The 15,437-nt window shown below is 37.8% G+C and overlaps 1 protein-coding gene across 2 annotated transcripts in view; it reads left to right on the top strand.

Moving 5' to 3' along the window:
• The window catches only part of LOC106896437 (chromosome unknown open reading frame, human C9orf84), a 60,951-nt gene that overhangs the window by 38,467 nt on the left and 7,047 nt on the right, over positions 1 to 15,437 (top strand). For both annotated transcript variants that reach the window (XM_014956446.1, XM_014956447.1), the window contains 9 exons: positions 2,312 to 2,488; positions 5,053 to 5,160; positions 5,928 to 6,115; positions 9,761 to 9,833; positions 11,283 to 11,352; positions 11,962 to 12,146; positions 12,672 to 12,777; positions 14,113 to 14,224; positions 15,215 to 15,336. In XM_014956446.1, coding sequence (XP_014811932.1) covers positions 2,312 to 2,488; positions 5,053 to 5,160; positions 5,928 to 6,115; positions 9,761 to 9,833; positions 11,283 to 11,352; positions 11,962 to 12,146; positions 12,672 to 12,777; positions 14,113 to 14,224; positions 15,215 to 15,336 — 1,141 coding nt within the window. The remainder of the gene's footprint in view (positions 1 to 2,311; positions 2,489 to 5,052; positions 5,161 to 5,927; positions 6,116 to 9,760; positions 9,834 to 11,282; positions 11,353 to 11,961; positions 12,147 to 12,671; positions 12,778 to 14,112; positions 14,225 to 15,214; positions 15,337 to 15,437) is intronic.

Raw genomic sequence — 15,437 nt, forward strand, 5'->3', positions numbered from 1 at the left:
TCCAGCCTGTCCAGGTCCCTTTGGATGACATCCCGTCCCTCTGGTGTATCGACAACACCACACAGCTTGGTATCATCCGCAAACTTGCTGATGGTGCCTTTAATCTCCCTGTCTATATCATTGATAAAAATGTTAAACAGCACCGGTCCCAGCACGGACCCTTGAGGAACACCACTTGTGACTGGTCTCCATCTGGACTTTGAGCCATTGAGTACTACCCTCTGGATGCGACCATCTAGCCAGTTCCTTATCCACTGAACAGTCCACCCATCAAATCCGTACCCCTCCAATTTGGCAATCAGGATGTTGTGGGGGACCGTGTCAAAGGCCTTACAGAAATCCAGATAGATCACATCCATAGGTTGCCCCTTGTCTACTGACCAAGTCACTTTATCATAGAAGGCCACTAGGTTAGTCAGGCAGGACCTGCCCCTAGTAAAGCCATGTTGGGTGTCCTGGATTACCTCCCTGTCCTTCATGTGCCCAAGCATGGCATCTAGGAGGATTTGTTCCATGATCTTCCCAGGCACAGAGGTGAGACTGACAGGTCGGTAGTTCCCAGGGTCCTCCTTTCTACCCTTTTTAAAAATGGGTGTGATGTTCCCCTTCTTCCAGTCTGCAGGGACTTCACCTGACTGCCATGATTTTTCAAATATCATGGGAAGTGGTTTGGCAACTACGTCAGCCAGTTCCTTCAGGACTCTGGGATGTATCTCATCAGGTCCCATGGACTTGTATATCTTCAGGCTCCTGAGTTGATCTCGTACCTTGTCTTCACTTACAGTGGGAGGGACCTTGTCACCCTGGTCTCCAACTTTTTTGTCATCAACACAAGAACTAGGAGGAAGGGGGTTACCAGTGAAGACCGAGGCAAAGAAGTCATTGAGAACTTCTGCCTTCTCCTCATCTGTTGATACAAGTTCCCCACTGTTGCACATCAGGGGGGGTACATTTTCTTTAACCTTCCTTTTCTGGTTAACGTACCTGTAGAAGCCTTTCTTATTTTTCTTTACGTCCCTTGCCAAGTTCAGTTCTAGCTGTGCCTTGGCCTTCCTGACCTCATTCCTACACATCTTGGCAGCATCCCTATACTCTTCCCAGGATGCCTGTCCCTTCTTTTCTGCAGTCAAATCAAAAATTATCATTTTGCAAAGGTAGTATTTGTTGGGACTAAATGTCCTATTACTGTCCTTGAAATAAAGTTTCACAGTGTTTCACCATGGTGGCCTTGCAAATGAAGAAAACAAACCTCTCTCAAAAACAAGTGATAGCCAAAACAGGGATTAGAAGGATTCACACAAGCAGAACATTCACACAGCAGCAGCGGAACATTGAAGGTGCATGATTAGAAATGTATTTTTTAAAGAAAATTATGCATTAATAGAAGAACTCCCGAATGAAATTATATAACTACCATCCAAAATATATCGTATCTGAGCTATTTCCCTAAAGGCTGAAAAACTGGACACAATAATATACCTTTTTTTGAATGCTTAAAAATATGGAGTTATTAATTGCTTATGAAATAGTGCATTGACCAAGTGAAGTCAGCTGCTAGTCAAATTAAATAATTCATATAGATCAGTTGAAAATATTTTTGAAAAGTAATAATAAATCTTTGAAAATGAAGAACCACAGAGTTCTGGTCTTGTTGATGTGATCAACTGAACTATAATTTTTTAATAATGGGTATGGAGAGTTTTACCTTCCTACCTGAGGAAAAGGACATCCCTTTCAAGTCATTCAGAGACTGACAGCTCTGTCATAGATGCTAATAGCAAGAAACTCAGTTATAACTTGGAAAGACTTGTAAAACAGCCACTCAGAAACTATTAAGAACTGGTAGCATGAAAACACAAAGAGACTAACAGGTTGGCTTGTTTAGCTTTGCTAGACAAAGACATTAGAAGTTAAATACCAGGGAAGAGAAGGGATGTTGAAGTTGTAGTAACAAGTGGATTTAAAGGGACTAAGTCTAAGTTTAGACTATGAAATAGAAGGTGGCTGTGGAGCAATGGAATAATAGTACAATCTTAATGGGAGTCACAGGAGTAGAAAATCCTAACTTTTCATCATGGAGTTTGATCACTTTTTGAAATGCACAGGATAATGTGGTTACCTGCTGTGAGGATCAACTTAATTCTACCACCCAGGAGGCTCGTTGGCAAGCAACTGCTTTTGCTATTAATGTTACAGCTTCCATGAAGAAGTCAGTGGTGTTTGTGTTTTGCTAGGTCTTTTGAATATTCTTGTCCAGTGGTAGTACATGAGACCAAACTTTATTATTATGTTTTGTTTATTGTGTATCCAGAAAGCCAATGCCAGGCATATTGCCTCTTGGAAGAAGCAGCCGCTCCTGTTCTAAAGGATTTGACACATCTGCGTGTACTTGCTTCTGTAAACTGGAGCTTTGACAGCGTTAAATTTGATCATACAAGGTTTTTCTTAAAACAGCAAGAGAAAGTGATATGTGATTGTTTTAAAGAAGGTATGTGTTTTTAAAAAAATCATTGTTTTTTTCTTCAATATTAATACAGGCTTAATTGTTGACACAAGTTTTAAGATGTTTAATAAATTAATGATAAGACTTTCAGCAGTTTGTCTCCTAGAGTTATAGTAATTGATTTACTCTTTTATTTCCAAGATAATGTCTTCTAGTTCATCAGCATCACATTAACCTGAATATTGTAATACAAAAAGTATTCTAGTTTAATTGAATTTTAAAATATTTAGATATGCTTCAGAAATATTGCTTCTATATCAAACAATGTGGGTTTTTTTATGCTAGATTTTAAAATTAAAAGCTGTCAATGTGTTTTTATTGTTTCTCTCCTTTTAGTAGGTATTATTTGTCATATCTGCATGATTCAAAATGCTAAACCCATGTTAGAAATCAGGAGAAAAAAATATTATGTTAATTTGTTTTCTTTCTCACTCTGTTTCTCTCTTATGTGGCATGTGAAAACCCTATAAAACCAGAAAAATTACTAAAAAAGCCAGCCACCAAAAAAACCCTTTACAAAGATTTTTGGCTATAGATAAAGAGAGGGTCAGGAAGACCTCACAGCAAAATACAGGCTGTGTTTCAGGGAGATTTAGAAAGCTACTGGGTATTCTGGATTATTTTTTGAGTTGTACCGCTCATAGTTGAAAAACAGTTGTAAGGATAACATAGCAGGCCGTCTACTACCTGCCAAGGTTTTATATTATGCTACAAGTTCTGCTATGAACTTTAGCTATCTCAACTTTATTGCTTTCTGTGCTGCATGTAGTTTTCTCAAAATAAAGGTAATGAAATTGTAAATGAGAAGGCAAATAAAAAAAAAAAAATTTTAGTGTCTCTGCAGAATGATAGCCTGTGATCTATAGAATTACCATCTTAAAATTGTTGGCAGCAGGGTTCTCTTAATTTGAGGGAGCTTACAAAAGAACAAATGCCATCTTTACAAAAATGATGGAGAATATCAGTATCTGTATCTGTATCTGTATCAGAAAGGAAAAGCACTGCTGAAAAAAGTGTACAGAGAACTACTTGTTGCCTTAAGAGACAAAACAATTTTGGCAGAAAATAAACCCCCTTGCGTTCTAGCACTCCTTGCTGAGGTGGGAGGCTTAGGTGCAGCTCGGTTTAAGTTCTGAGTGATGCCCAATTCACCACTATCAGTGTATCACAATTCCAGATACACTGATAGTGTAGTCCAGATACACCACATACACTTATAGTGTGCTGCACCTAGTCATGCTCATGAACTAGCACAGCCTCTCTAGTGTTTGGTCACGTTCAATGAGAAACCGAAATAACTAGCTACTTAAATAGTGTAGTTTATTTAAGCAACAGGTACAAAGGCTCATATGGATTGCTGGTGATAAATACACTGTCTGCAAAGCACATGCAAGTTAAAATATTGTTAATGGTACTAAGCGCGCAACAGGATTACAAACAATACAGCCTGGCTATAAATGTAAAAAAGTAACCCTCTTGAGAGATTTCTAAGTTTCCCAAGGAAGCACTCGGTGTAATCTAAGTCCCAGAAGTCAAAGGCAGTCTGTGATAGAGTCCTCCTTGACTTGTTCACAATGGTGTCTTCCCTAGTATCTGCCCTTGCTTGGGTTATTTTTATACTATTTTTTACCTTCAAGGTGGAGTTTTAGTGAGTCTAGTCATAAATACCTTTATTATGATTGGTGTAAAATTCTCTTGCCTCACATTTAAAGGTATAGTTTACGAAAAATTCAGAGAGCAGACTCAAGAAGGAATGGTCACACCTTGGAGGCAGGAGCCTTCGGGATGGAGGTGTGTTTTGGTATTACAATGACATTACAATGAGCAAAGTTCACACAAAGGACAACATTTCATCAAAATTTGACAGACTGTTGGCTCAGGGTGGCAAATTTGCAGCTTATCAGTTCCATAGGACCATCTCATTCCTGCATTTCCTGTATGATCACAGAGCTTGACCATGGAATCTTCACTCCACTCCATCCTCCGTGTTGCTTTGCAAGCAATATTGTTCAGAGAATAGCAGATGGAGCGGATTCCTCGCATACCAGCTGCTGCTGGGTTCCACCCTGGAAATATTTCGATTTTATACTTGGGTTAGGAGGAGTTACAGTGCTGTTAAAAAATATAGTGATTTGACTGATCAGATGAGTAATGTGAACAGCTAGGCTTGTATGACAGACCGAAGATGGGAAATTTAAAAACTTCTGTATATATTTAAAGATTGCCTTACTAAAATCAGTAAGGCAGTGTGGATTTAATGGCACACCTAGAGAGACTGTTACCTCCTCCTCCAGAACCATCTATCCCTACCCACCTTTCAAAAAGACTTCCCTATGTGCTCCTTGCTCTGGATCAGGTGACATGGGAAAAGTTATGCTGTATCATAATCTGTTTGCCAAGATCATGAGGTCTGACCTTTCAAGATTATGTCTGTCTAAGTGTGTTCAATGAAAATTCTGAGATACCAGCATCTTTTAAATTGTTTACGTGCGTATTGCATGATTTCTGCAATTTTATGCAGACGGTGTCTATTTCTTCTATTTGTAAAGGTAAAGTAGATGAGAAAGACATCATGCTGTTCAGACACGCTGCTCTGGTGCACCTGCTGGTGACAGTTCGAGATCTTCTGTTGACATGTGGCTTGGACACCGCAGTAGGTTTGTTTTCAGTAGTGAATAATGATACCCAGAAACCCAATGCTTTGTGTACATTCTGCAGACTGTCCTTCATGTATGAAGGCTGGGATTCTTCACCATCAGAATACCTCCAGTGTAGCTGCAAGTTGAGAAATAGTCGTGATAATATGAAGAGAGGTGGAAACACAGGACATGTAAAGCTTTGGACAGTGGGAATATAAATAAAGTAGTTAGTATAAACTATATGTACTAGTTAAACCGTGCTGCTGCTGGTATCTGTAGCTATAGAATGCAATATTTTAAAATTGTCTGACAGGACAAGAGGAAATGGGCACAAACTTGAACATAAGAAGTTCCATCTAAACATGAGGAGGAACTTCTTCATTTTGAGGGTGGCAGAGCACTGGAACAGGCTGCCCAAAGAGGTGGTGGAGTCTCTTTCTCTGGAGACGTTCAAAACCCACCTGGACAAGTTCCTGTGTAACCTGCTCTGGCAGGGGAGTTGGACTAGATGATCTCCAGAGGTCCCTTCCAACCCCGTATCATTCTGTGATTCTGTATTTCTAGCTGGAGTCATATAGCAGGTACTACATGAGATATAGCAGTTTTATAAAGGCCACTGATTAGTAATAATAGTATCCTTCCAATAATAGTATTGGTGAGCCATTAAACTTTCATCTCTTTTTGTGCAAGATACCTTCACATAATTTTTAATGTGTAGATTCAGCACAATCCTTGGAAATTATCTTTTGTCACTGCAAGTACTTCTTTTGTTGCTTTATTAACAGGTTATTTATCCAAGGCAAAGGATATCTATAAAAACATCTTAGAATCCTGTTTGAATAACATCTGGAGGCAGTTGAAGATTGTGCAGTACAGCAGCCAGAAAAAGCATGAAATAAATCCCAAAATTACAGAGCTTCAGTGTCAAATTTTAAATTGGATGCAAAGATATGGAGGGGAGCACAGTGTTAAGGTTAACGATGTAAACGATTTCTCTAAGCAAACAGAACTTCTCCAAACTATGTGAATAATCATAAAATCACCTTTCAACAATGGTTGGTTTATGGAAGAAAGTCTTACCAGTTACCTTCCAACTCACACCATCTGTTAAATAAGGGTAACATAAAGTTTAAGTCCTCTATCAGGATCAGTACAGGTTTCTGTTTGATCAAATCTCCCCATGTTGCATTTCACATAATGAAACAGAGGGGTAAAATATGTAATTTTTTTTAATGTCCTGACTGTTTGGAATAGAATTTATGTTGCTGAACACACAGCCAAAAAATGAATCTTCCATCTTACTTTCGTTTATTTGAACTTCTTTCCATACTTCTTTCTTGGAGCTTTCTTCTTTTGTTTCTGTTAAGAATTGCACTAAGAGCTCTAGACATCTTTTGAGTAAATTTTCCTGAGAAGAAAAATATACTAGCTTATTTACACCCTTTTAGAATTTAAAATGAAAATGAAGCAACCAAAATGGATTGGTGTTGGTTGTCTTGGCATCTGTCCTTCAGTAGATCCTCTAAGCTGGTTTTCAGCCCCGTTTTCTTCTTAAGAGTAACACATTTTGCTTTGTGATATTAGGATTATGATGTACTGGGAGACATATGACAACTTTGTCATCTTAATGTCAGCTTAGTGACAATTTAGCTTTTCTTCTGAATTCCACTAGATATGATTTTTAAAATTTTTAACTATGACTCTCCTAAGTTTTCACTTGCTTGCTTGACTTAAGGGCATGCAGACATACCCATGCAATATAAGAATATATATGATTTCATTTACAATTATGAGACTGTTTACTAGAATCAGAGATGGGTTTCAATGGGCCAGAATAGGCAGAAGGAGATGCTGGTTTTAAGTAAGCCATTTCCTGTTCTATCGCATCACGTCACATCAGCATCAGCTAATATGATATGAAAGTTGATAATCTGATTGTCCTTTTATTAGGCAAAATGTGTTATTGATGCAGGATTATAATGGGACATTTCCACTGTAAGTGACAAGATGTGAATGGAATAGAATAAACTGAACTTTACTCTTTTGTACTCATGATTAGACAGAACACGACTAAAAATGTCATCTAGCTCACAACAGCATGTAATGAGGAGCACACGTTCAGCACACAGGTAGCAAGCAGGTAGCACATGTTCAGTTTGTATCAGTTGAAATGATGGACAAGGTAAACACCTTATTGGTACTGATTCTTTTGAAAACTGTGTCAGGTTGGTACATTCTAATACTTTTCAACGTTTTTGCCTTAAGCAGTATTTAATGTGTCTCAGAGACAAGCGATCTCTGGCAGGAACACTTCAGTGTACTCCATCTATGGTCTGAAAAATCTTTCTAATTAGTTCAGCAGTACATCTAGTACCTTCTTCCAGCACATCCCCATCTTGCAGACTGAGTTCCAGGTATCTTCAGTTTTAAGTTTTGCCTCCACAGGGATGGTGCCTCTAGCGTGACAGTAATCACCTGTCTAGTGCAACAGTAGTAATGTGGTATCATGTCTAAGATTATAATATCTTTCAAGAGCACTTTCACTTTGAATCAAATATTCCAGTTTAAGATTTCATCTAGAACAGCCTTGTTCATAAGACTGAATTCTGATACTGATGTCTTCTGTAATGTTGTTTCTCCAACTCTTGCAATAATGCCCACGTACTCCTGAGTTTCAAGTCATTGGTGACAGGAGAAAAAGTCAGCCCTGGATATGGGGAGAGCAGACCAGGCTGCTGAAGGAGGTAGTTAGTAAGTGTGTGAGCCCATGCAGGCAGGACACAGGAACAACCACAAAACCACGGATGAAAGGCAAAGAACAAATTTAATCTCGATACCTCATGGATGGGGGAATCTCCAAAGCAGCACCCAGGCAGAGGCAGGCAAGCAGGGGACGCAGGCACTGCAGAGTGAGAGAGAGTTTTTATTATCAAGAGAGTCCTTGTTAGAAAGGGAGTGATAGAGTGAGAGCTCACACTGGCTGTTCTGGACTGTATTTCAAGGATTCTGGCAGGCAGAGTTTGATCTCTTCAACAGCAGGGCAGGAGTCTCAGGCATGTTCAATAAGGTGCCCCTGAGTCCATCCTAGGCCTGTGTTATCTAAGTGCAGATGTTCTACCTGTTGAGTACACAAGACTAGACAACAATTAGTGTGATGGATGTGTTTTCCAGCACCCCACATGAGAGTCACTTGGGTGTGTTTACAGTCCTCCTCGCCAATCTTCCATTACTTTCCCACCGTAATGTCCCCTGGGAATCTGCTTTTGAAGGTGTTGGGGTCCAGCTGAGCAGGGATCCTCTTCTAGAACTTAGGTGGTAAAGTATATGGACATTGGAAGCAAGGACAGGCTTTCTTGAGAGGACTACAGAGATGCTGTTCACCAGAGTGGGGAGAAAATTCGTGTGGCCAAAGCTCAATTAGAGTTCAAGCTGACCATCACTGTGAAGGACAACAAAAAGGACTTTTAAACGTAATGTCCCCTGGGAATCTGCTTTTGAAGGTGTTGGGGTCCAGCTGAGCAGGGATCCTCTTCTAGAACTTAGGTGGTAAAGTATATGGACATTGGAAGCAAGGACAGGCTTTCTTGAGAGGACTACAGAGATGCTGTTCACCAGAGTGGGGAGAAAATTCGTGTGGCCAAAGCTCAATTAGAGTTCAAGCTGACCATCACTGTGAAGGACAACAAAAAGGACTTTTAAAAATATGTTCATAGCAAAAGGAGAATCAGAGATAACAGGGTTGCTGCTTGACAAGATCACTCACCTCACAAATAGGGACAGAAACCAAGTGGAGATGTTTTATACCTTCTTTGCCTCTGTCTTCTACACCAATGATGGGCCCTGGGATGGCTGGAACCCAAGCTGGGAGACAGTAACTGTCAGCCAAAAGGGCCAACTGTGTCTTGGGGTGCATCAAGCACAGCAGAGCTAGCCAGGCAAGGGAGGTGGTTGTCCCACTCTACACTGCACTGGTGCAGCCCCACCTTGAGTCCTGTGTGCAGTTTTGGGTGCCTCGATGTAAGATGGACATCAAACTATCAGAGCATGTCCAGAGGAGGGTGACAAAGACTGTGAAAGACCTCAAGGGCCAGACTTTGGAGGACTGGGTAAGGTCGCTTGGTTTGTTCAGCTTGGAGAAGGCTGAGGGGTGACAACTTCCCCAAAGCAGGCAGCAGAGGGGGTGGCGCTGATCTCCTCTCTCTGGTGACCAGCAGTAGGACACAAGGAAATGGAATCAAGCTGCATCAGGGGAAGTTCAGGACATTAGGAAAAGGTTCTTCACTGAGAGGGTGGTCAGTCACTGGAACAGGCTCCCCAGGGAAAGGTCACAGCACCAAGCCTGTCAGAGTTCAAGGAGCGTCTGGCTGATGCTCTTAGTCACATGGTTTAGTTTTAGGTAGTTCTGTGAGGAGCAGGGAGTTGGGCTCAGTGACCCTTATGGGTCTCTTCTAACTTGAGATATTCTATGATTGTCATTCTGGAAAGTTCTGAAGTTTCCATTTTTGTCACCTGCTTAGTCAATCTCGTGCTTTCGATACAAAGGAGAGGGAAAGATGTATGCATGCTGAAAGAACATGTCTTACCGTACTAGAATTTCTTTTACCTTGTTTTCTTCCAGATACTAATCATAACAAGAATGGACTCAGAGAGAGAAAAAGCTGCCCTCATTCACGCTTTATCTACAGTAGAAGGTAAATAATTATTTTTAACTATATTTTTGATATTAAAGGTGGCTGGTTTTCTGTGTTTCACTTTATTCCTGTTGGTAAGTTTCTTGCAGGTATCTCTCCTTTTTCTCCTCACCAGGAATCTTTCTAAATACTGTTCTCACTCTTTTCCATTTCATAACTCTTCTAGCAGCCTTTTTCCTTTCTTGTAATTTTATTTGCCCCTGATTAAGAGTTCTGGCATGATGAGTTCTATTGCAAGAGAACGGTATTTCATCTGTCAAGTCCAAGATTTATTTAACAGAACACAAAGGAGATGTGGGCAGCCCATTGCCTAATTATAATTGCATCTGTTGTCTTGGTCAGACTGTCTCTGTTTTTAGCTGAATTGGTGCTCACAAGTTTTCTTCCTTGCAGGTTTTTTAAGAGCAGTTAGAATTTAGAAGTCTTAACTAAGCCCCTTAGCATAAAATCTTAAATGAGTAGTTAGCTGCAGATCATGATTTCCCTTAGACATCTGTTGCTGACATTGCTCGCTAATTTGCTAAATATGTAAACATGAACTGTAGGAATCTATTAAACTCAAGGAAAAATATTATATTATTTCTGGTATCCTGGCCCCACACTGATACAAGCAGCACTTTCATCAATTCATCATTTTACCTATGAGTAATTTTTGTACAAGCTTGTTCAACATGACAGATTCAGCTGATAATAGAAACATGTTTCAGAAAGACTGTTATTTAAGCCTGTGCTTGTGTTTAGAGCAAGCCATTATTTCTTTCATATTGCTTCTTAAAACCCATTGTTATGACTCCTCCTTGCTTGAGCCTTATCAACAGTGTCATGTATTGTGTTGCTCTTTTGCCTTTAAAAATAAAGTTACATTTCCTGTGCTGTTAAAAGAAGAAAGCTTGTCTTTTAGAATGTTTTAAAAGGGAGGAGGCGTGTTCACAATGCTTTTACTAATAATAATATTTAATGAAAAGTATTTTATTTGTTTTGAGATCTTAAGACTTGGTTGCAAACAGAGGTCAATCCAACTTACTAAACTTCTGAAGAGAGGCATTTGTGTTACACAAATATTTGATTTTAGCAACAGATTCTAGTCATACTTGTAAAACTTGAAGTGTACAGAAAATGTAAAGGAATTTTAACAATAAAGGGACAAAGATGCTTCCTTTTGCACTAGGCTTTAATTTTTCATTTTAAGGTTAACAGATTGTGACTTTGTGAGACATGAAACTTGTTCACACTACTTCTTTCTCGGGTTCAAAAATGGAAGTTTCTAAATCATTTTACCCACCATTGCAATACAAATTGAAATTGCATAGACCTTCATCAAGACAGACAACATAATACATAAAATTTTAGTATCTTGTGTTCTCCCATATTTACTGGTTACTGCTGTGCATTGATGTGTACCCACAGAGGCTCATTTGTTTGATTAAGGCTTTAATTCTTTTTATGCAGGTTTAAAAGCTATGGATCTGAATTCTGAGAAAAAAGGAACCATTTTAGGTTGTAAAGATATCATAAGCAAGTAAGTTAAATTCTTGATTTTTGAGAACGAAGTCTTTACTTGGGACTAATATCAGTGAAACTTCTGTTACTTTTGTTCATTTCCATGGGACTTTCCAGTCTGGAGTAAAAATTTCAGAATATGGTTCTACAACTTCATTCTAGGAGGTGAAAAGTTTGTCCACACTCTAGTAAAATGCTCAGTTGTGAGGCTCAGAGGAACTTTCAGAAAATATGAATTCCATGTTTTTAACATTTTTATTTGCATGCTTTAGAAAAGCTTGTTTAGAAAAATGTGTAGAAAAACGTGTTTCTTTTGCATGTTTTAAGAAAGTTGAGGGGAAAAGGGTGTAAGACAGAAATAATGAAAGATTATGATGTTGCAGGAAAAAAAGAATACTTCAAGTAGGTAATTGGAGAAGGGGAAGTAGAGCTTTTAATTTTTAAATTAATTTTTAAAGAAACTGCAGTTTTAAATTCAGGAAGGGTAAATTGTTTTTTGTAAACAGGCTTTAAACAGTGATAATTCTTCAAAGTAAAAATGTGTTAAATTTGTTCTGAGGGTAATTCTACCTGAACTTAATTTTATTAATATTTTGTTATTTTATTAATATTTTGTTGGTTTTTTAAGCCTTGGTAGATATTCCTGTATTATTATACATAATCAGCAAATTGGAGCTGACTTCCCTTGGACACACTTCTCCTTAGTAGTGGAATTTGATTACTCTGAAAACTCTTGCTGGAAAAATCTGTGCAAAAATCTAAATGTTAGTTACATGACTTTTAAAACCACCCTCCCTGCAACAATCCAAATGGGTAAGTGCTCTCCAGAATCTTAATAAGCCATTGGGCTGGCATATGAAAGGAAAGCATTTTCTCTTCCCTAAAATGCTACATTAATGTGCCTGTGGAAGAGAATGAGTAACAGATTATGCAGGCTAAACCCAAGCAAACATAACTGGTTTATCTATACAGCGAAAAATGAAAGTGTTTTTCTGAGGGTGTGAGCTTAGTTTTGGCCAGGATGTAGTAGTAAATGTTGTTTGATAAAGACTTGTGCCAAGTTCATGGGTTGTTTACAGTAGCTACAAGTTGTACCCACCCTTCCTCATCCTAAGGGAATGTTGCTGTTGATCTAAGGGAATATAAATTAAAGCTTAATTTCAAAGATATTCAGAAGAGTTTAATTTTGAAAATAGAACAAAACAAGCATAAAATAGAAGCATTTTAATGGGGATGAATAAAAACTGCATTTTTAAAAGATATGTCTATTTACATACCTAAAATTATCTTTACTTTTTGATTATGAAACTATTGTCTTACACATGCAAAATGTTCCAGGGAATCCTTGTGGTTCCTTTCTTCTGGAGGTACAGATTCCATATGTATTTCTGGCAACTGAAGGTCTTCTTAATATGCCAGACATTCTTCAACTTTTGGAATCCAAGTGAGTGAAAATAACTTATTTAATCTTACTGTTTATTTTCGGTTTTCCAGGACATGTATCTTGTCCTACTATATCTTGTAGTAGCCATCTACTTGGCTATCTGGTACATTATTGCAATTACACTTTTAGCTTATTAAGATACAAGAAGATAATTTTTCTGCTGAAGTTGGTAGCTTAGTTCTGTACATTCACACAAGTCAACCAAAGTGGAACTGGCTGATTTGTTTATTTTAATGATGAGTTGGCACTTTTGATCAAAACAACTTATAAAATTGTCTATTTTTCCCTGAAAATCATAATGTTACCCCAAAACACTTTTTGCTTTGGTACTTCTTGGTGCTTGGAAGACTTTGTGTTTAGTTCTTCATAAAAATTTCTCTTGGATTTTTTTGGGTTTTATCTACCGGAGCTATGCTGAAAAACAAACAAACAAACAAACATCTGTAAAATAATCTCATTTTATTGAGATTATTACTGAATTTCACTGAATTTTTAGGGTTGGAAGGGACCATAGAGATCATCTAGCCCAACTTCCCTGCTGAAGCACAGCTGAATAGGGAAAAGTACAGTTCAATACGGAAAAAAATAATTATATGTTTCACATTTAACATCTGAACGTTTAATTGGCATGCAATTTTAAACTCTGACCTGTTCAAATTCTCTGTTCAGCCTGACCTTAAGCTAAATAGAGAGGAATGCTTTTTGGTACTTTCTCATCAGCTCGTTTTAACACTGATGAAGTAGTTAAATAAAAGAGCGAAGAGCTTCAGAAGAGCTTATGGTGACTCTTTTTGTTAACATCTGAATACACTGTCCATATGAGTTTCTAGAGGACCTACTGCTGGCAAATTCAGGTTTAGGACTCCTTGTGTTTCCTGGGGATGAGGCCAAGTAGTGTGACAATTGTCCATTCTCAACTTCCTCCCTTAGTCAGTCAGGCTTGCTTTCCCTGTGCTGCACAATCATGAAAGGAAGAAAAGAAATGCAATGTATGTTTCATTGCTCAAAAGGAGTATGCAAATGTATCTTCTTAACTTTTCTATCTTAGTGTCTGTATTGCATCTTTTTTTTGTAAACTCAAAGGTTGTATATCAAGGTTATATTTGGTGTGGTTAACAACGTAATTGAATTTATCCAGTAATATTTCATTAAGTCATTGCTACATTGATGTGCATTTTTCAAATGTGTCTTAAAGTAAACTTGAACTTTTGAGAAAGATGAAGAATGACTGTGTAATTTTAAAAATTGTATTGAGATATATCTTATTAACTTCCTGTAAGAAAATCTTGTTATTTTAGTTAATTGAGATTTAATAAAATAATTTGACTTCTTCAGGTACAGCATTACCTTTGTTGAGAGAAGCAGTAGTTACTCCTTAAGGCTCTTTGGAAGGACAGATCAATATGTTGTCTTGACAATAGATGAATGTACTGCTATCTTTTTGCAGGTACAAAGTGAAACCAGTATGTCCATATTCTGTTATGCATTGGGTCACTTCTACGCCATATCTTCAGTCTTCTAATGTGTATTTTCTTCCTCATAATCATACTTAATTCATGCATTGCCTCATGACTTCTTTCCAAATTCATTAACTCCAAAATTCCTTCTGTGCCAGTTTGACTAGTTTAAAATGTTCTGATGTCTGTACCTACATTTCTTCACAAAGGTGTAACACTTGACCTGATACTGGCTTGTATTAAGTGTAATCAAAGGATGCATACTTGAAAATAGAGTTGTATAAAGGAATATTGTAGTAAACGATTAAACGTATCCATGACTATATTCTCTTACCAGTGTGCATGTTACTTCCTCCTGTTTCAGATGTTTATCTGAATTAGTCTAGAGAATAATTTGTCCCACTTTTAATAAAAAGTAATAGTAGTTTAGATGGTAGTATAATTCTGATATGCAGCAAGACAGGCGACTTTACAGGTAGAAGAACTGCTACTGAAAGACAGATATAGAATAAAATAATCAATTAGTATTGCAAGCGCAACACAGGCAGCCATTCCTACATGTTACTGCAATTAGCAATCTTATATTTTATATACTCAGTGCAGATATAATTTGATTTGTATGGGTTAAGTAAGTATGTCAGAAGTTTGTAATAGTATTTTGCATTATTAGAGTTCTCAGAAATCTTAAGAACATCCTAAAAAGTTAGTAGCAGTGTTTCCTTTCTGGGGGAGGGAAAAGAGGCATGAAGCAGTGAATCAGCTTCTTAAAAGTCAAACAAAATAAAAGTTGGGAATACAACCAAACTAGGTTGTATTCCCAAACTATCCTATCTCCCAGATATGTCTTTCATGCCTGTATTATTTAGCTGTATTTATGTTTGATCTAACTTCTGCATAATACAGCAATGCACATTAATAACTTGCGACAGCCATGGTAATATATATATTTAGTTTTTCTTTTTGTATTACTTTTGTGGTAGAGCATGGAAGAACTAAATTATGAAAAATCCTATGACAATGTAATATCAAAGCTGATGGTGTTATCACTCCAATATACATGTTGTTGGATTCTTTTCTATTCCAGAGAAAGCATGAGTTTAGAGTAAGTTACGAAATTCTTCTGTTGTCTTAGTATTTTTTAAACAAACTTGTCACTAAAGGAAGCTGCTAACACTCTTTGTTCTTTGAATTTCTATGTAGGAA

This window comes from Calidris pugnax, unplaced genomic scaffold (genome assembly GCF_001431845.1).
Source record: "Calidris pugnax isolate Ruff unplaced genomic scaffold, ASM143184v1 scaffold262, whole genome shotgun sequence".
NCBI classification, from domain to species: domain Eukaryota; kingdom Metazoa; phylum Chordata; class Aves; order Charadriiformes; family Scolopacidae; genus Calidris; species Calidris pugnax.